This window comes from Apis mellifera, linkage group LG10 (genome assembly GCF_003254395.2).
Source record: "Apis mellifera strain DH4 linkage group LG10, Amel_HAv3.1, whole genome shotgun sequence".
NCBI lineage: Eukaryota > Metazoa > Arthropoda > Insecta > Hymenoptera > Apidae > Apis > Apis mellifera.
In genome coordinates, this window is record NC_037647.1 from 10,261,613 (window position 1) to 10,282,855 (window position 21,243).

A 21,243-nucleotide genomic window follows, 5' to 3' on the forward strand; every position below is an offset into this window, starting at 1 on the left:
TAATTTATTTTAAATTATCTAAATTATATTATATTATATATTATATTATATACTTTTATATTATTATTTTATATATTATTTTATATACTTATATTTATATGAGTATTATTAACTTTAGCTTAAATTACAATTATTATTAAATTTTATTATAATAAAAATAGTCTTATATATTAAGGAAAAAATGTAAATATTAAGAAAAAATTTTTCTTTATTTTATTTATTTTTTTAATAATTTTAAATTCGTTTAAAGAATATTGATTTTGCTATATGTATAATATAAAACTATTAATAATTTAAATTTAACAAAAAATAAGTATAAAATTTTAGATTCAAAATGAAAAATTCAAAGAACAAATATTCTTTTGTAGAATAAAATAACATTGCCATCTATTAATTAAATGATCGTTTTATTTGTGACTATATGTAAGATTATTCGATTTTCATAGGTTATGTTAGTTTATAGGTTATGTGTATAATGATTGTTTCTGCATATAAATTTGCTTCTATTACTTTATGTAATATTATTTCTGAAATGATTAATTATTACATAAATAGTGAATAATTTTATGTAATCATATGAAAATGTATAAACTTTTGGCAACACGAGTTACAAAACGAATATCTTCACATGGTGTTTATTTTGTATCAAAACATATAATTGTGCAGCGATCAACGCATTTGTGTTCTTTCTGTAATTTTTATCATGGAAGAATATCAAAATGTATGTTTACTAATAATTCTATAAAGAAATATTTTATGGAATATTTTAAAATTTAATGTAATTTAATATTTCAATTTTATAAAGTAATTATTATATCAATATATGACTTAAATTATAGTATTAGGATATTATTTATTAAGTAATTTTTTTATTTAGATATATGTTTATTATTTTTTTTCTTTTAGTAATATTTATTTCTCTAGTTTTTAAATATATCTATCTAAGCATATAAATTAGTTTAGATGTAAACACTTAGTTATTTATATTATTTATATTTATATTTATTTATATTTTTATATTTTTATATTTCACAAGATGTTTTATATTTTATTATTTTGTAAAGAAAGTGAATTTTAAAGTAATTATTTAAGATTATTTTAGATATTGAAATTTGAAAATAAAGTTAATAAAACTTTCAAAAAAAAATATAACAAAATCGTTTATTTTAATTGTAACTATATAAATATTTATATAAAGTAATAATTAAAATATGATGTATGATTTTTTAAATATTCTCAAAATTGTTGTATTTAATATGTAATATTTATTTAACTAATATATAAAATTATATTTATTTATACAAAAATAAAATATAATGTAAAATATAAAATTTAGTTTCATATTTATATTTATATCTATTTTATGTTAATAATTTAGATTTTATTATATTAATAATATATTAATAATTTAATTATAATGTAAATTCATTTTATTTTTAGTTTTAAAACATCATCAAGTTCATACTTATGCTACAACAGCAAATGTATTAGATAATTTATCAAAAAAGAAAAAAATTAAGGAAAGGACAAAAAATTATGCTGAATTATTAGCAGGTAAAATTTAATATTAATTTTGAATAAATGAATTTAAAACTATTTTTTAATATAATATCATTCTATTATAGTAACAAATAAAACGGCAAGTAATAAAAGGACTGAAGTACAAAAATTAACAGCACGTGATTTGTCCATGTTTGTTAATAACACTAATACTATAAATAATTCAAATAATGATAAAGACTCTACATTTAATCATACTCTTAATTTAAAATTTACTGAAGATTATCATGATTTTTATGATAATGAAATTTATTTAAATTTTGTAAGTTATATTAATTTATTTTTTATTGATTATTTTAAGTCATGTTTTATTAAATATTAAGATATGAGATAGTTATTTAAAAATGGTAATGTAATATATTTAAAATTTTGAATATTATTAAAAAATAAATTGAATTATTTTTAAAAATAATAGGAGATAAAAGATATAATAATTTACTTTTGTAAATAATATAATTATAATAATATATTATTTGTGAAATATTAATTATATTACTATAATTATTATATTATTAAACTTATTAATTTTTTAATTGATTAATAGGAAAATAATGTAGATATAGTTATTGATAATGAAAATGAAATAAAAAATTACAAAAATTTTTATAATAAAAAGAAAAATAACTCAAATGTTTGTAATGAAACTAAAAATAATTTTATTAAAAAGAATAAATTAATAAAAAGTAAGGAGATTAACAATTTAAATAAGTAAGTATAATAAATATTTATTTTTTTATTCATCAAAATGATACATAATAGTATTTATTAAATTCAGTTTATGTGTTTTTTATAATTAGACTACTATATATTAGACTACTAATGTTTATATAAATTTATAGATTTTCAAAGAAATGAAATTTAAAGATATAAAGATAAATATAGTTAATATTAATGTCTAATTTGAAATATTTTTGCATATTCTATAATTTTATATAAATATATGTAGATTTATAACTTATTCAAATTGATTATCAGGATTTTATTAGAATGATATATAATTTCATTGAAAAATATAGATATTTTAATGTAAATTTGATTTACAAAAAAGAAAATATTTATCATTGCATTATGTTAGTTATTTAAAAATCATATAAAAATTCACATAGATTATTTTATTTTTGAAATTTTATAATAAAAATATATTAGACAAAAATTAATCAATTGATTTTTTATAATATTAAAATTATAATATTTATTTTTTATAATAAATATAATAAAATTCACAAAATATATCTTTTTTTCTTATATTTCATTGATTTATTATATATTTAATATATTAAATATGTGCTTATTGAATATATATTATTAAATGTATTAATTATTATTTTTGTTCAGAAATATTTCAGGAAATTTTTGTTCATTACATAAAACCGCAAATAATAAATATAAAATAGAAAATTATGTTAAAAATTTAATAGTACATTTACAAATTTATTTGAATTGTGGTTTATTAAATAGAGCAAATAATTTATTAATGAAATATAGGAAGAAATATATTCAAAATTATGATAAAAACATTGAACTTTATAATATGCTTTTGGAAGCTTATGCTTCTAGAAGAAAAGTAACAAAAGTTTTAGAGTTATATGATATGATAAAAGAAGATTCCTTAACTCCAACACCACAAACTTATGTATACATATTTGATGTTTTGATGAGAGGATCTGCAAGTAATCAAAGTGGTAATTATATATATTTTTGTTTTATATCAATTTTTAAAAATAAATTTTCTATCTGTAAAATATTTATATATTAATAATCTTTTTTATTTTTAGAACTATTAAAAAAATTTAATGATGAAATGAATAATTATAATATATCTTTCAGTGACATCATTAATAAATCATATTTTAAAAATGATCAACAAGAAAATGTATTAAAAGCAATTAGTATATTAATACCAAATTTTAATCATTCTTTTATAAATATAGATACAACATACAATTGTAATTTTTTAAACCAAATTCCAATGTCAAATAATTATGAAAGTCCAGCGAAAAATTTATTAACTAATAAAGAATTAAAAGAACTCTTAAAAATACAACTTGAAAATGAATTAGCAATTGAAGTACAGATACCAAGTATTAAAGTAAATGAAAAAAATATAAATACTGATATAGTAAGATGTTATTGTATAATACTTTATTATTTAATATTTCAAATATATCTTTTTATAATTATAAATTTAATTATGATTTTTATTTTCAAAATATAATAATATCAGTTGTTTTTTTTTTATATTAGAAGAAGAGAATTACGGAAATAGAAAATCATTGGAAAAAAGTAGCATTTATAGCTTTTGAAAAAAATTTAAAATGTTTAAAACAAAAGGAATGCCAACAATATTCTAATTTGATGGTTTTATATCCATTTTTAGAAGTTTTGGATAAAGAACACTATATAAATGCTATATTGCGAGAAATTAGACAATTAGCCATAGGATCCGATACTTATAGTACATCTCTTAAATTATTATATGTAACAATAGGAAAATATATTTATAGAAAATATGAGGTATGAAATTATTTTGATATATTTATTAATAAAATATTTATGTATTTTATTTCGATTTTAATGCACATTAAATTTTTATTTTTATAATTTACAGATTGAAACAAAAAAAAAAACTGGAATTTTAGATAAAATAATTAGTATTTATTTAAAATATCTTAAGTGGTATTTATATCCTAAAAATAATACTTTAAGTAATATGAATAATCGCACTATGTGGCAATATTTTAAATGTAAAGAAATAAAATATGATGAATCTTTAAATACTATTTGTTTAGAATGGCCTATGGATGTAATTACAAATATTGGTAAATTTTTATATAAAATTATTTTGAATGATATAATGCTTCAACCTGAGATGTTAAAAGGGCAAGATATAAAACATTCTATTCCTGCATTTTATACATTGTTTAGAAATAAAGGAAATTATTTATCAGAACAGGTTTGTATATGCAAATTAAATATTGAAATATTTGAAATTTTACAGCATCTGATATTGCTTTTTGAGAATATCAGACTTTATTTTTATATTATTTATTACTACTTATTTTTATTTAAAAAAATTGAAAATTTATTTTTTTAAATAATAATTATTTTTATATTATCTTGATTTGTAGAAATCAATACTTAAGAATTTTTTTCATATATAAAATTAAATATTATATAAATATTCTTTCAATAATTTATTTTTATATTACAGATTAAACCTCATCCTTTTTTATCAAAATTATATAAAAAATTACATATGGAAACATTAACATTTGATGTACGTCTTTTACCTTCTTATAGTCCACCACTTCCATGGACTTCGATACATTCAGGAGGATATCTTATAACAAAAACCAACTTTATAAGATCTCCCATTGTAAGTTTTTTATTTTAATTTATTTTTTAAATATATATGTATAATATATAATGTAATAAAAAAATATTTATTATATTTATATAATGTATAATATTTTGAACATTAGTTTATAATAATATATATAATATATAAACATAATTTTCGTATTTATTATTTAGGAGCATCAATTTCAAAATATAAAATCTAAACAATTATTTCCTGTATTTGATTCATTGAATCAAATTAGTTCTATTCCATGGAAAATTAACACTGCTATACTTGATATTGTAATTAAGGTAAATTTCTATTATTATAATTGTTTAATAAATTATTATTAATAAGAAATATTAAATATTATTATTATAAATAATTCTTATTTATATATTTTTATTCTATTTTTCATAATAAGATTTTCCAAGATGGTGGTTCTGTTGAATTAAATGTTCCTCAATCAGTTTCTGTATTATCTCCACCATGTTCCTTAAATAAAAATGCTACTATTGAAGAGAAGCAACAAATAGCAATAGCTATAGCCCAATATAAACAAAAAAAGAAAGATATGTATGCTCTATGGTGTGACACTCTTTATAAGCTATCTATTGCTAATCATGTATGTTTTCATTATTTTAATAATAATAATTTATTTAATTATAATAATTTATTTTTATTAAACTATTAATAATTAAATTATCATTATATTAGATATGAAATAGTTATATTAAAAATTTTATTCTTTAATTCTATATTCTATATTTTTAACTATTGTTAATTATAATTAATTTATTTTATTTTAATATTTTTACATATTTTCTATTTCACTTGTGTGTATATATATCTGCATATATAATAACTTATTCTTATTTTAAAGTTTAGAAACAAAATATTTTGGCTACCATATAATTTGGATTTTAGAGGAAGAGTTTATCCAATTCCTCCTTATTTAAATCATTTATCATCTGATTTGGGTCGTTCTTTACTTTTATTTGCAAAAGGAAAACCTTTAGGACCAAATGGAATAAATTGGTTAAAATTACATGTTATTAATTTAACTAATTTTAAAAAGGGAAGTTCTCTTAAAGAACGTCTTGAATATGCAGATCAAAATATGGATAATATAATAGATAGTGCTACTAAACCTTTAACTGTAAGTTATTATTTAAAAAAGAAATATTTTTAACTTATTAAAAGATGTATAAAATTTTAATTAGAATTAGTATTTGTATTGTGAAGGGTAAAATGTGGTGGAAGCAATCAGAAGAACCATGGCAAACTTTAGCTGGATGTATAGAAATAGCAAATGCATTAAAATCACCAAATATAGAAAAATATATAACTTCGTTTCCAGTACATCAAGATGGAAGTTGTAATGGACTGCAACATTATGCAGCTCTTGGTAAAGATCAAATTGGTGCAGAAAGTGTTAATTTATATCCATTTGATGTTCCTAAAGATGTATATTCTGAAGTTGTATCAATTGTAAGTTTTTATATATTTAAGACATTATGTTGACTTAAGTTTAGATATTTAAGATATTATATAAAAATGTAAATATTTTAAAAGAAAAAATATTAATTTATATTTTAGATTGAAAATCGACGACAAATTGATGCAGAAAATAACGTTAAGGTTGCGCAATTATTAGAAGGATTTATAAAAAGAAAAATAATAAAACAAACAGTAATGACAACAGTATATGGTGTAACAAAATATGGTGCAAAACATCAAATAGCAAGACAGTTACGAGGTATACATATTTAATTATATTCTCTCTCTCTCTCTCTCTCTCTCTCTCTCTCTCTCTCTCTCTCTCTCTCTCTCTCTCTCTCTCTCTCTCTCTCTCTCTCTCTCTCTCTCTCTCTCTCTCTCTCTCTCCCTCCCTCCCTCCCTCCCTCCCTCCCTCCCTCCCTCCCTCCCTCCCTCCCTCCCTCCCTCCCTCCCTCCCTCCCTCCCTCCCTCCCTCCCTCCCTCCCTCCCTCCCTCCCTCCCTCCCTCCCTCCCTCCCTCCCTCCCTCCCTCCCTCCCTCCCTCCCTCCCTCCCTCCCTCTCTCTCCCTCTCTCTTCCTCCCCCCTCTCCCTCTCCTTCCCCTCCCTCTTCCTTTACAGGCACAATAGATATATTTATTAAACATTTTTATATTAATAAGTATTGTAACATTAATATTTTATGTAGATACACCAAATTTTCCGCAAGAATATATTTGGCCTGCTAGTATTTATTTGACTGAATGTACATTTCACAGTTTACGAAAAATGTTCAAAAGTGCAAGAGAAATTCAAGATTGGTTTACAGAATGTGCTCGAATTATTTCTTCTATTTGTTGTGAAAATGTGGAATGGATTACTCCATTAGGTCTTCCTATTATACAACCTTATACGAAGAAATTAAATAAATATGTTAAAATAAATGGGTTAGTAAAAGTATATAATTTGTTTAATAAATATTATATACTTCAAATTAATTTCATTAATTTAATATTTTAACATTTAGAATATTTTTAAAAATAATTTTTTTTATATATATAGAAAATGTGATACAATAAAACAGCGGAATGCATTTGCACCAAATTTTATACATTCTTTGGATTCTACTCATATGATGCTTACTAGTTTACATTGCAATTCACAAAATATTACTTTTGTCTCAGTACATGATTGCTTTTGGACTCATCCTTGTACTGTAGATGCTATGAACAAAGTAAATAAAGTTTAATTTTAACTATATAAGTAAAATGAAAGTAATTTATATTATTAAATTTTTTATTTTCTTATATATGAATAATTATTATATTTTTTATAGATATGTAGAGAACAATTTGTAACTCTTCATTCTAATCCTATCCTTGAAGATTTAAGTAAATTTTTCATCAAACGATATTTATCATTTTATAAGTAAGTATTTACTAATTTAATATTCACAAAAATAAAATATATATATAGATTATATATTTATATTAATATTTTTGTATTAATACATAGTTATATTATAAATAATATTTAATTTAAATATGATAATTTCAGAGAACTAAACTATGAAACTGATTTAAAAAAAATTCACAAATGTTTATCTAATATACCATCAAAAGGTACTTTTGATATTCATAATGTTTTGTCATCTACTTATTTTTTTAATTAAATTTTTACAAATCTTAAATATTTTATGTATAATGATAATAAAAATAAATTATAATTTAAAATATAATTCTTATACTTCTTATATTTACCCTATTTTTAATATATTTTTAGAGATATTTAATTTAAATATCTATAAAATTATATTTTATTAGTATCAAATGTTATATAATTACAATTATATAACTATATATATTAAAATTAATAAATAAAACTGTTAAAATTTCAATTCTTTGTAGATATATTTTAGATAATTTAAATATTTACATTTTTTTTTTACAAAAAAATTTTTTTTTTATAAATGACGAAACTTATATCAACAATTTATAAATAATATATAAATAAATAAAAATTTAAAAAACAATATTTATAATTCTTTATAAATATTGTTGAATTTTTATAAATTTTACTTTTGGCAAAATAATAACTAATTTAAATAAACTTAAATAAAAATATTCATTTATAAATATTATGAAATATTAAAATATTATAAATATGGTTGCCATCCATAATATAAACGACAAAGATTTATAGGATCATGAGCTTGTTGTATAAGTCTTTCAACTTGACCAGACACACTTGACATTAATCCTTCTTCAGTACCTTGTAGCTTTTGTTCTATTCTGAGAAGAGCTTTTTCTGCTGACTTATTAGTTGCTATAGAATCTATAGTAACATATTTTTTTCTTAATATTAATATATTATAATTAATATTTTAATTTTATATTATTATTAAATTATTAATATATATATACAAAATGTGTTCTCAAAAATATTGGAAGATCTGTTAATATATGAAAATTCATCACGTAATTTCAACATTTTTCTTTGCAAAAACTTTTATTATGGTTTTGTTAATAAGTTATTAACAAAAAACATTAATCATAAAGCGCGTAATCTAGTCGAGCCGCAATAATAGCATTCGCTATGTATTATCGACCGAACGTGAATAAATCTAAGCAATATATATTATAGAAAATATGTTGAATATATGTTGAATATTGATGCAATAAATGAATATAAATATTTTATTAATAAAATGTTGTATTGAATTATATTACAAAAAAAGTTATAATTCAACATATTTTCTTCAACATATGTTGCTTGAATTTATTCGAGTTCGTACATCAGCATTTAGTCTATAATTATTGAAAAAAAAATGAAAGTAGAAATTATACTTACATTGATTATTTTCAATTAATCTTGATGAAATTCCACTTTGTATATCGTGTGCTTTAGCAGGTGTTATACTCCATTTAAATAATGGATCATATAAGAGAACTTGAAGTAATGTTATAATTATTTGTCTTTGATCACGTAATACTGTTAATGTTTTCTCACAACAATGTCTCATTGTACCTTCTACACCAGATACTCCCATTCCTACTTCAATATTTTGTGTAAGTCGAAATGGAATAGTTTCAGGAATTGGCAATACTTTTCCCTGTTCAAATGCTATACCTAGTAAATTTAATAATATAATATAAAAATTCCATTATATTTATGGAATTGTATTATACAATTATACAATTAAAAAATATACAATTAAAAATTATACAATTCTATTCACCAAAATCAATATGAATTACTTCAGCAGTTGTTTGATCAATTAAGATATTATTTAAATGTCTATCTCCTAATCCTAAAATATATCCAGCCATTGATGTTGTTGCTATGCTATAAAAATACATGAATAAATAAAATTTATTAATAGTATAATAATATTTATATATTGTTATATATGTATCAAATTATTAATAATGAAATTATTACCTGCGGGTATATGCTAATCTGCGTTCAAACCATGTTTCAGGTGATGGATATTTTTCAACAAAAAAGTGATGCATCACTGGATGCATATGAGTACAACAATCCATAAATACTTTCAATTTTACTTCAGTTGATGATTTTCCTACAGCCTATAAATAAGATACATATTATATATGTTTAAAATAAATTATCTTATAATAAATACATTTATTAAATATAAATGTATATATTTATTATAAAATATATATATACAAATAATTAAAATAATAAGTTAAATATTATCAATTTTAAAATAAAATATTATTCAAGTATAATCTTACAGCTAATTTTTCTTTACAAAAATTTGCTGTATAGTCATTAGGATAGTATTTCTTATGCAGTCCTGGTATATTATTTGAACCTATTAATACATTTATTATAGGTGTTGTATTATCACACCATTCAAGTATTCCTGACCTTTGTGTTAATGGTACAACCTAGATATACAAAATAAATACTTAATATGTTCAATATAATAAAATGAAAAAATATTTGTTTAAATAAATAATTTTAATTAATAATAAATACATTAAAGAAAATATTTAAAATATAAAGTATGTATTGATATTACCTTATAAGTTCTAATTGTTAATTTCCTACGTTTAGTATCTTTATAAGATTTTAATAATGTATTCATTACATTAAAAACTTGTTGCATTACAGCATCTTGTCGTAAATCATCTCTTCCCTAAATAAATATATATTTAAATAATTTAATCTTAAATATATTGAAGTTTAATATTTTATCAATATTTTATCAATATTCTATTCATATAATATTATACAAAAGAAATGTATATATTATTTATAAATGTGTAATATTAAATATATATATATATATATATTAATTTTTAATAAAATAAAATATTAATTTGATATTAGAATATTTATAGATTATTTATATATTTATATACTTTTATTAATTGATGTCTTTGTATACCATCTGTACCAATACAAGTTAATTTTTTTGGAGTATTCACACCTCCAACAGTTTCATATGTTTCTATGTATTTAGAAATACCAATAATATTATTATAATTTTTATATGGTTTTACATTAATTGTCATTGTTGGTACAAATATATTTTCAAAATTTTTAATTTTTAAAATTTCTTGATTTCTTGGTATTTTTATTATACAACCTGCTACAAATAAAAAATATATTATAAATAATTTAAAATTGTTATTAATATATTTTTTTATATGTGATAATATATATAATTATATGTATAATATATAGAATAAAATATTTTCATTAAAGTGTAATATACTTACATTTATTTGAAGTAGTTGGAAGATTAGCTAACATAACTAAAGCATGTGATAATTTTTCCATTTCTTGTAGAATTAAATTTGAATTTGTTAATTCTTTTAATAATTTTCGAGCTCCAAGAACTCTTGGTTCTAAAATTTTACCTTTTTTAAATGTAGTATAATCATAATCACCATATAAATTTTTTAATGCTAATAATACTGGTAATGTATGATGAGGATGTTCTAAAGCACAACGTTTTATAATAAAATATATTTTCTCAGAAAATTCATTAAAATCATCATTTATATGTGCTGCTAATTGTGGCACAAGTGGAATAAATTTAAAAGATGGTATTTTATTTAAATTTTCTTGCAATAAATTATTAATTTCTTTTTGATGTATGTTATCTAACCAAAGTGCTATTATTCTAAATATTAATAAATTATAATTTTCACTTTGTTGTAATGTAATTAAGTAATACCTAATTGAAAAGATAATTTTCTTATTCTAATTATACTTTTTATATAATAAATAAGTTATATAAATTACATAATATATTATATAAAATTATATTAATTTTAATGTAATTAAAAGATATTTAAATATTAATAAATGTAATAAATAAAATATATATATATTTTTGTATTAAAAAAAGATATTATAAAATATGAAACTTACTTTAATGCTAAAATTAAATAATTATCTTTTTCTTTTTGTATATGTTCTAGCTCTGCCACATCATTTGTATTTTGTCTTTGATTTAAAATCATTGCACTTCTAATATCTTTATCTTCAGTAATTGAATGTTCATTAATTCCTTTATAAGAATATGCAACACATTCTTTTAGATTTTCAAATTGAGGAGATTTCATATATATACTAATTTGCTCAAACTGATTATCAGCAAAACGAGCTAATGCTACTTGTGTATCATGTAAATCTTTAATAGTATTAATATTTTGTGTAGTTTCTATAATTGATGTGTTTATATCTATAGATTTTAAATAATAATCCTTTATCACAGTCTGAAAGATAAATATAAATTGTAAAATATTAGATAATTTCAGTTCTTTTCATAATTTAATTTTTTCTTATAATTTACTCTAAATAACATGTACTTGGGGATTTTCTGATTTTGTTTCAGCCATCCAATCTCCATAAACTCTTAATATTTGTGCTTGCAAATTTATATCCAAATCTTTCTTATACATTAAGTTACGTAAAAGAAATCTTCCAACATATACATCCTTTCTAAGTCGTGCTAATAGAGATTCTTGATAAAGTAATTGATCTTGAATTTTTTGTGGTATATCTTTTTGTTTTGTCAAAATAGCTTTCATAAAAAAATTTATAATATTTATAAAAAAAAATATAATATAAAGAAACAAAATAAAAATAATATATTATAATTTATAATTAATTTAATGATATAACACTTTTTGTTATATATACCTAATGCACGAGTAGCAATTTGTAAGTCCTCTTTATCTGCTGCTATTTTTGATATTTGTAAATATGTATTAAAAAGCGCATTTTTAATATTTATATTATCAATTAAAATATTATTTATTTGAAACATTATAGTTCTTTGAGTTAAAATGGGTTCAATATATTGAAAATCACTAAAATTTGCAATATCTTGCAGTTGCCATTTATGCAATATTTGTTCATATTCATCTTGTTTAGCAAAACTTAATTCCTCAATCTCATTAATTAATTGTAATTGCATTAATTTTTCATATATAGTTTTATTATTTTCTAAAAATAATAAATCTTTAAATAAACATAAAAATATTAAAAATTTTATAATTCTTACCTAGACTAATACTTCTAAGTCCTTTTATAATGCTCATGCGAGCATTTTGAATTGCATCTTGTATACCTATTTTATTACCTTCATGAAAATATTTTAATGCTTGATAATGATAAAAATTATAATCATGTTCTGATACTTCTAATTTTAAATTACAGTTATTCTGTGTATATAAAATTTGATTTGTTTCATAAATATTCCAATTACTAAGTCGCCAAGCACATTCATATTGAATCTCTTCATCTATTTTTGCACCATTCTTCAACATAGTAGATATAAAATTACTAAGTAAAAATTGAAGACCTGATTGTTGTAATCCATTTGCCATTTCTGAAATATATAATATATTAAATTTTATATATATTTAATACATAATGTAAATATAAATTTGTTTAATTCATTAAAATTTTATAATTAATATAATTTAATTCTAATTAATATTTTAGAATAAAAAAAAATTAAAAAAAAAATATAATATCTTATAACAATGTTTAATATTGTTTTATTAAAATTATTATAATAATTATAACATTATTGATGTATATTTTCATATCAAATTAATATATAATTTTGTCATTCACCTTTGATTATTGCCATATTTCCAAAAGAAAGTTCAACATCTTGTGCAAGCATTACTTTATTCCACTCATTTGTATGCATATAATGTTCAATACGAGAAGAATAATCTAATAAATGAGAGGAACCAGTACCATTAATGGCATCAAAATCACCTATTTTTGCATAAGATTCTCTAAGTATGTTTTGTATTACTCTTCCTTGTTCAGGTGACAATTCATAAATAAAATCAATTTTTGAAACAATATTAAATTTACTATAATCATTTAAAATAGTTTCACAAGACATTTCTGCATATAATATTGCAGTAAAAAATGCTGAGCAATATTTAGCAGCTTTTGCAATATATATATAATTTAATTTTAAAATATTGTTTGAAATTTGCATTCTAATATAATTCACAATATTTAACATACAACGTACAGTACAATGATCACAATTTATAAATTTTGTATTATTTGTTTCTATTGTAAAATTAAAATGATATTCAAAGAATTTATTAATACATAAACATAATGTAGTTATAAATTGTTCATCTATATGAATTATTAAAAATATAATTCTCGGTAAAATTATTTCACAAAAATCAGTACTTAAAATACAAATGGGGATTAAATTTTCAGAATAAAATCCTATAAAACATTCTAAAACATTACACGTTAATGCTATAATCCAACTAGAGTATGAACCATCAGATTGAACTGTCCAAATAGTATTATTTTGATTTATAATATTATTAATTTTTGTATAATTTATTTCAATGCTATTAATTTTTGAATTTTTATTACTTATAAATGGCTGAATGTAATTAATGGGTAATACTTGTGGTTCATCCAAAATAGTTTTTAAATATTCCATGTATTTTATGTTCAATAGTTTTTGTCCCCAAGAAGATGAAAATATAACATAAAGAACATTAGCACTTTTTTTCCGAATTTCAATATTATTTTGAAATAAGAATTGTATCATTGTTATTGCTATTTTATATGATAATATTTCTATTAAATCAGAAGATTCTCTAACATGATTTTTTTCAAAATATATCATTGATGTCAAATCAATTGGGCCTAAATCACCTAAACATTTTACGGCTTCAAGTGAAACATTTATATCAGAAGATGCTGTTAATTTTATAAGTTTATACACCAATTGATACAATATGTTTGAGGTACAATCACCAAAAAATCCATGAAATATTTCAAGTTTATCATATAATTTTCGTAATTCTTCTTTTCTTGTAGATAATTGTATGTGTAAATGAGCAACATCTTCTACACTATAATGTATACATTTATCAGATGTATTCAAAAAATGTTGCACTTCTTCTTCCAAACTACAAATTTTTTTTGCTTTATATTTCAAATTATAATGTATATTTCGTATATCTAAAAAGATGGGATCTTTTGGAAATAAATTTAACTTCTCTATTGCGTCATATAATATTTCTTTTTGATCAATTATTAAGAACTGTAATATTTCTAAACTTGTAGGTATGTTTTCCATTTGTATTATAGGAATTAAAGTTATAACAATGAAGTTCAAAATTTCTTTGATTTGTTCACATCTTACATTTAAAACATGTTTTATAAATTTATAAAAATATTTACATGCCAATTTACGAAGAATATCATCATATATTTTAATTATATGAAGTAAAGTATAACCAATATCTTTTATAACATACATAGATAACGTATTAAAATAATCTTTTTTGAGTTCTTTAATAAGTAATGTACAAAAAAAAATATACTGATGAAAAGCTTTTATCTTATATTCTTCAAATTTTTTTTTATAAATATTATGAGTTAAATGTAATAATATTTTTTGCAATATATTTGGACAATTACAAACTAAAACATATTGTATAGACATTTTTTCAGTAAAAAAGTTTTCTTCCATATACTTTAAGCAATCAATTATTATATCTTTTTTAAAATGAGGTGGATCTGATATAGGAAATGATATTCTCTCTTCTAATATTTCTTCAAGATAATCTTCATCATGTAATCTTTCAATAAGAAATATTAATATTTCTTCAAATTTATCTTTAAATAAATTAGAAAATTTTTTTATTTTGACAAATTCATCTCGATTTGACACTAATTTATGAAATATTCTGCATGCTAATTGTTTTGAAATATTTCCATTATTTCCATTAATACAATACAATAACCATGATAAAATTTGTGGAAAAATATTCTCAATGATTTGTTCAAATGATAATTTAATGGAATTGCAAAAAGAAATAGTACTAGAAAGTTCTAAATTTTGAAATTTAATAAATGTTAATGTATCACTATATATTTTATAAAATTCTTCTTCTGATTTACATTGTATTAAATTCCAAGGAAATAATTGTGACGAATATTTTGAATTAAACCAATATGACATTAAATAATTTAAATTGTCTTCAATGATGTTTGAATAATCAATTTGATTTGCCATAATATTTATTGGTTTTGAAATTATTTGATTATCTACTTTTTTGTCAATACTAAAGCGTAACATTGTTAATAAAGCACGACATTGAAATGTTCCACTAGTAGATATTATAGCACTAAGCATTAATAAAGTACTTTTTGTTATAATTTCTTTTTTATCTGTTTTCACTTTATCATCTGATTCATTGTTAATAATTAATTTATCTATTGATTCTTCTATTTGTTTAAATAACATTTCTTTCCATTTAAAAGGTATAGTTCTTATCGAATATATGTTTTGTATACATTTAATTATTTGTATTCGTACAAGAAATGAGGAACTATTAAGAGATATTAAAATTCCTTCAATTATTGGCATTTGATTCGAAGCATTATGTGTAATATAATAAAAATGTGAAGGATCAATATAAATAATTTCTGTGAGGCATTTAATAAATTCTTTATGAGCAATAAAACTATATTTTTTTTCTGATTGAAGTTTATTAAAATGCATAATAATATCCATTAAAGTATCTATTTTATAATTGTGACTTAAGGCATAACTAAAAAAATATGGTAGAATATCAAATATATAACGGATAACCATTTCATCTTTATAACATTCGTTATATAATTTCAATAAATTTTTCAATGGTAATTCATTGTGATTTTTCCATAATTCTTCTTTACCATATTTTGCTGAAGATTTTAAAACTGTTATAGCCATTATAAAATCAACTGTATGTGAAAGATCATACATATTAATATTAAGTAAATTGTTCATAAGTTTTATTTGAATTTCACATTTTTCTTGTCCTGTATTTATACAGCAAAACAAAGTTAAAGCTTTTGTTGCTTGTATTCTAATTGTACCTTCATTACAAAAATTACATTGTTTTTTTTGCATAATATCTCTATCTAGATATTTACGTCTATTTTGTAAAGACTCATAATCATTATAATAATCATTATTTGTTTTATAATCAATAAGTTCATGATCTTCAATATTCATTAAACTAAATATATTTTTTAACATATCTAATGTTGCAGATGTAACAATTATTTTTGCCACATCAATATCATATGATGTTTCATATAATGTATTAAGTGCTTTTGTTACATTATAAAGGTAAATATATTTACTTCTTGATGGATCTATATTTTCTAATAAACCATAAACAATATGTAAATAATTTTTCATTGTTTGCATCAAAGATAATTCTTCAATGTTTTTGGATATCATATTTAATTGTCTCATTATTGATATAACTTTTGCTATAATTGTAATTTTTATTATAATTACATGAAGATCATCAGTTTCATTTTCATTGATAATAACATATAAACTATTCATTAAGTAATTAACAATATCTTGCATGTATAATACATGTTCATTTCTTTTTGGTTTTTGATTAGTATCTTCTTTTTTTTCCTCAATAAATAAATTTTTTTTATATGTTAATAATAAATAACATTGTTCAATATGTTCATAAAACAATTCAGTATTTTGTTCATTTTTTAAACAATCACATGATTTATTAATATTATATTCTTTGAATTTTATTTGTTTTTCAGGTTTTATTTTTAATGTAATGTTAATGAGTAATAAACATAGTTCATCAATTTTTATTTGTGTTGCCATTTTATGCCAAGGAATATTTAATATCCATTTTATAAGACATGATCTAATACAATTTGAATTTGTTGTTGGTGAATACATATTTATATTAAACATTGTAATATCAATAGATAAAGCAAAATGTTCACAAATTATTGTTAATGTATGCAAACTCATAATTGACCATTTAATCACATTTGTAAAATATAATTTTAAAAGTATATTTGGATTTGTTATTTTATTATGTATTATAAAAAGTTGTATGAGTTTGTGAGTTGATATTTCATTCTGATTTATATTTAAAGATCTAAAATAATAAATTAGTATTGACAAATATAAAATGAATATTCTAAAAAAGTTTATATTAAAATATAAATATTTATAAAAATTTCTAATGAATTTATCATAAAAAAATCTAAATATTAAATATCATACCTTAATAAAATATCCCATATTTTATCCCAGTAAATATTTAAATTTTCTACATCTATTATAGAAAATGTTTGTTCATTCATTAATAGAACTGCAGCTAATTCATATAAATTGTCCATAATATTCTCTTCTTTGCAAGATAATGTAAAAAGATCTACTAAATTTTTTAGGAATGTTGGAAAATCTTCTGATTTTAAACATTTAGGATATTGTTCAAATAACATTGTTAAAACTTGTATCATTGGCCAAGCTTCTTCTGGACTATTATTAATAAGCATATCAATTGGTCCATTTATTTTAGCAATAATTCGTCTACGTTTTATTGGTTGTATATAATCATATTCATTAAATGATTTTTTTTCGATAATTAAATCTGGATTTTCTAATATTTGTTTAAAAACTAAAAATTGTATTTTTATAGTTTAATAATTAATAAAATATTTTTATTTTATAATTTAAAAAAAATATAAATGTTACCTTCAGTTGCAAGACGAAGGAAACTTTTTGAAAGTATATCTGCTTTAAAATCTTTCAAAATCATTAGATATATACTTTTAAGTACTGTATACCATTTTTCCCAACTATAAGCATAGGCACCATCATCAATTTTACATGCCCCTTTAGGATGATGAATTTGTATAAAAAGTAATAAAAGTTTATATTTTTCAATAGAACCTTTTAAGCTGATTATATTTAACAAAATATTTTCACTAAAATGACAAAGTGTAATTCTATATTCTATTGCAATTTGTTGACATATTGTATTTGTAAGTTTATAACTAGATTCAGCTAAAATTTCTTGATTTATTTTTACATCAGAGAAAATATTTTCTAAAATCAAAAGAAGATATATTTCATTGCAATGATTCATAAACAATTAATATATTACATAACAATAAATATATTACAAACAATTATAAATATAAATATATAAATAAGTTTTTATTTTTAATATAGAATTTTAAAATGAAATAAAGAATTTGTTTCAAAAGTTATTTCACATACCTAAAAATGATAATAATTCTTTTATATTCAAAATTAAATTTGTATGTAAACAACCATATTCAATAATCATTTGTAAAGCATCTAAAACAGTTCTCTTACTTATAACAGAAGACATATGATTATATAAATTTATACATATTTTTAATAATTCTTCCCAGTATTTAGGAAGCATATTTATTTGATATATTCTAAATGGAAGAATATAAGAAATTAATACATTTATGTAAGTATCATAATAATACTTATATATATCTGTGCCTAAAACTTGCAAAATTAAGGGCATTATATCATTGCATTTTAAAAGTGGTATTTTATGACAATTTGCATATTGAAATGTTTTTTGTATGAGTATACATGTATTTTGTCGTTCAGTAATTGCTGTTTTATTATTAATATCTTTACAAGCAAGTCTATCCGTTTCCTTTAATAATAAATATGATTATATTTTTTTAATTCTTTTAATATTAATTTCAATAAATTTTATTTTAAGAATAAAAATATACTTACATTTAATAATATTTTATGAACTACATGTAATATATAAGACCAATTTATAATATTTTGTGTTTTTTTTTCTGTATTTCTACAGATTTCTACTATTGCTTCTTCATTTTCATATATATCTAATAGATCTAAAACACATTTCTAAAATAAAAATTATTATTTATATTTAATAATATTTCAAGGAATTATGTAAATAAAATAAAATAAAATATTTTTTATGAAAAAACAGATTATTAAATAAAACTAATATATTAGTTTTTAATATATAATATTTATAAATGTTAATTAATATTATTTTTGTTAATATAGAAATATAGATATATAATTATATAGAAATTTTTTTCAAAATGTCAAAATAAAATTGATTTAAAAAAGCAAAATAATATAATTATATAATATATTATACAAAAAATTGGTCACATACATATATTTGAATAAATACATACTCTTTTATCTGTGATTTTCTTACTATCTGCATTTTTTAATATATCCTGTATTCTTTCCAAATATTTTGACATTTTACAATTGACAATGAAAATCTTTTTCTTAATGATATTCTGAAAAAAAGTATTATATTATTGTGTATATATGCGTGTGTGTGTTTGGGTGTATGTTTGTGCATATACAATACATATGTAATATTTCAAAATTTTAATGACACATTATGTTTATAAAATTAGTAGAATATCAAACAATATTTTTTCAATTATAAATATCAAATATATATGAAACTAATATTTTAGTAACATTTTAACAAACTTCTCCTAGTAAAAATACTAGGAAGATATTTATATAGCAAAACTAATAATTATATAAAATTTAATAATAATCATTTTTTTTGTATTTTTGCAAATTTTTTCATAATTTAGTAACTTCAGAATTAAAAAATTATTTGTATGCAATATTATTAATTTTTAAAAATTTTTACATACCAGAGTAAACTTTTAATTAATCTGATTCGATAATGTAAAAACTAGTATGCTAAATTCAAATTATTTTTGAATTAATAAATTCATAATTTATATTTAGATTATAATACAATTTTTTAATACAATTTAATGAAGTGTCTAAAGATCTCAATAATTTTTTTGAATTGTCCTTATTATTTATTTTTATTTATATGTTATTATATATATATTTTTATATATATTATTTAATCTTTTTTAATTAACAATAAATAATTTTTCTTAGTTTTAAATATTTTTATCTTTAATAATTAAAAATATAAAATATCTATTTTTACATATATAATAGTATGTATATAGTATATATAAATATATATATATATAAAATATATATAAAATGTTTTTATTATATTTTAATATTCTAAAATATAAATAAAATGTTAAATATATAAACTATTATTAAAAAATATTTTACATGAGGTATTAATGATATTAATTGTAAAATAAATTATAAATTAAATTTGTTTAAAGATCGTATAATTTTTATTATTAAAAAAAATTGCTTGTGAAATTTTAAAAAATGAAAGAACACGGAACTTCAAAATATGAATTGATAATAGCTATTAAGTTAACATATACATATATAATGATAAACGTTCCCACAGACCAATTCTACTTCAATTTAGTTTAAGTATTGGACAGAGTTCAACTATCACCCTTTATGAATAATAGCCTAAACTGTTGGTTAAATTCCATTTAATCCTTTTTGACTAAAGTTTACATAATATTATTTAGGAATTTATTTTACAGTGCGCTGAATATTATAAAAAATTAAATATAAAATAAAATATATAAAATATAAG

The 21,243-nt window shown here is 19.5% G+C and overlaps 2 protein-coding genes across 3 annotated transcripts; one reads left to right on the forward strand and one right to left on the reverse strand.

Moving 5' to 3' along the window:
* The first annotated feature begins 384 nt into the window (after positions 1 to 384).
* LOC725579 (DNA-directed RNA polymerase, mitochondrial) lies at positions 385 to 8,114 on the forward strand. The gene is made up of 18 exons (XM_026443134.1): positions 385 to 721; positions 1,441 to 1,554; positions 1,626 to 1,822; positions 2,105 to 2,268; positions 2,896 to 3,242; positions 3,336 to 3,679; positions 3,805 to 4,074; positions 4,169 to 4,513; positions 4,772 to 4,936; positions 5,095 to 5,211; positions 5,325 to 5,525; positions 5,784 to 6,059; positions 6,146 to 6,391; positions 6,500 to 6,659; positions 7,086 to 7,323; positions 7,439 to 7,610; positions 7,713 to 7,804; positions 7,934 to 8,114. Exons 1-18 carry the CDS (start codon positions 577 to 579, stop codon positions 8,046 to 8,048), a joined length of 3,708 nt encoding a protein of 1,235 aa, XP_026298919.1. The 5' UTR covers positions 385 to 576; the 3' UTR covers positions 8,049 to 8,114.
* Positions 8,115 to 8,440: 326 nt separating this feature from the next.
* On the reverse strand, positions 8,441 to 20,190 carry LOC725613 (serine-protein kinase ATM). Of its 2 annotated transcripts, none has more exons than XM_026443280.1 (18): positions 19,922 to 20,190; positions 19,479 to 19,616; positions 18,972 to 19,392; positions 18,444 to 18,797; positions 17,970 to 18,366; positions 13,502 to 17,841; positions 12,924 to 13,250; positions 12,560 to 12,865; positions 12,226 to 12,440; positions 11,786 to 12,132; positions 11,128 to 11,588; positions 10,768 to 10,994; positions 10,425 to 10,541; positions 10,135 to 10,290; positions 9,818 to 9,963; positions 9,615 to 9,721; positions 9,227 to 9,505; positions 8,441 to 8,710 (listed from the first exon to the last, which is right to left on the reverse strand). In XM_026443280.1, exons 1-18 carry the CDS (start codon positions 19,991 to 19,993, stop codon positions 8,532 to 8,534), a joined length of 8,589 nt encoding a protein of 2,862 aa, XP_026299065.1. In that variant the 5' UTR covers positions 19,994 to 20,190; the 3' UTR covers positions 8,441 to 8,531. The 2 variants fall into 2 exon arrangements, with proteins under 2 accessions (XP_026299065.1, XP_026299064.1); XM_026443279.1 differs by having other exon boundaries at positions 10,768 to 10,997.
* Between the last annotated feature and the right edge of the window lie 1,053 nt (positions 20,191 to 21,243).

Excerpts from the sequence above, each read along its gene's own strand:
- LOC725613 (XM_026443279.1), bottom strand. The coding sequence starts at position 19,993 with ATGTCAAAATATTTGGAAAGAATACAGGATATATTAAAAAATGCAGAT. Across the intron at positions 18,798-18,971 it reads AGAATTATTATCATTTTTAG|AAAATATTTTCTCTGATGTA; the intron begins GTATGTGAAATA and ends TTTTGATTTTAG. Across the intron at positions 18,367-18,443 it reads CCTTCGTCTTGCAACTGAAG|TTTTTAAACAAATATTAGAA; the intron begins GTAACATTTATA and ends TACAATTTTTAG.
- LOC725579 (XM_026443134.1), top strand. The coding sequence starts at position 577 with ATGAAAATGTATAAACTTTTGGCAACACGAGTTACAAAACGAATATCT. Across the intron at positions 1,823-2,104 it reads ATGAAATTTATTTAAATTTT|GAAAATAATGTAGATATAGT; the intron begins GTAAGTTATATT and ends ATTGATTAATAG. Across the intron at positions 2,269-2,895 it reads GAGATTAACAATTTAAATAA|AAATATTTCAGGAAATTTTT; the intron begins GTAAGTATAATA and ends ATTTTTGTTCAG.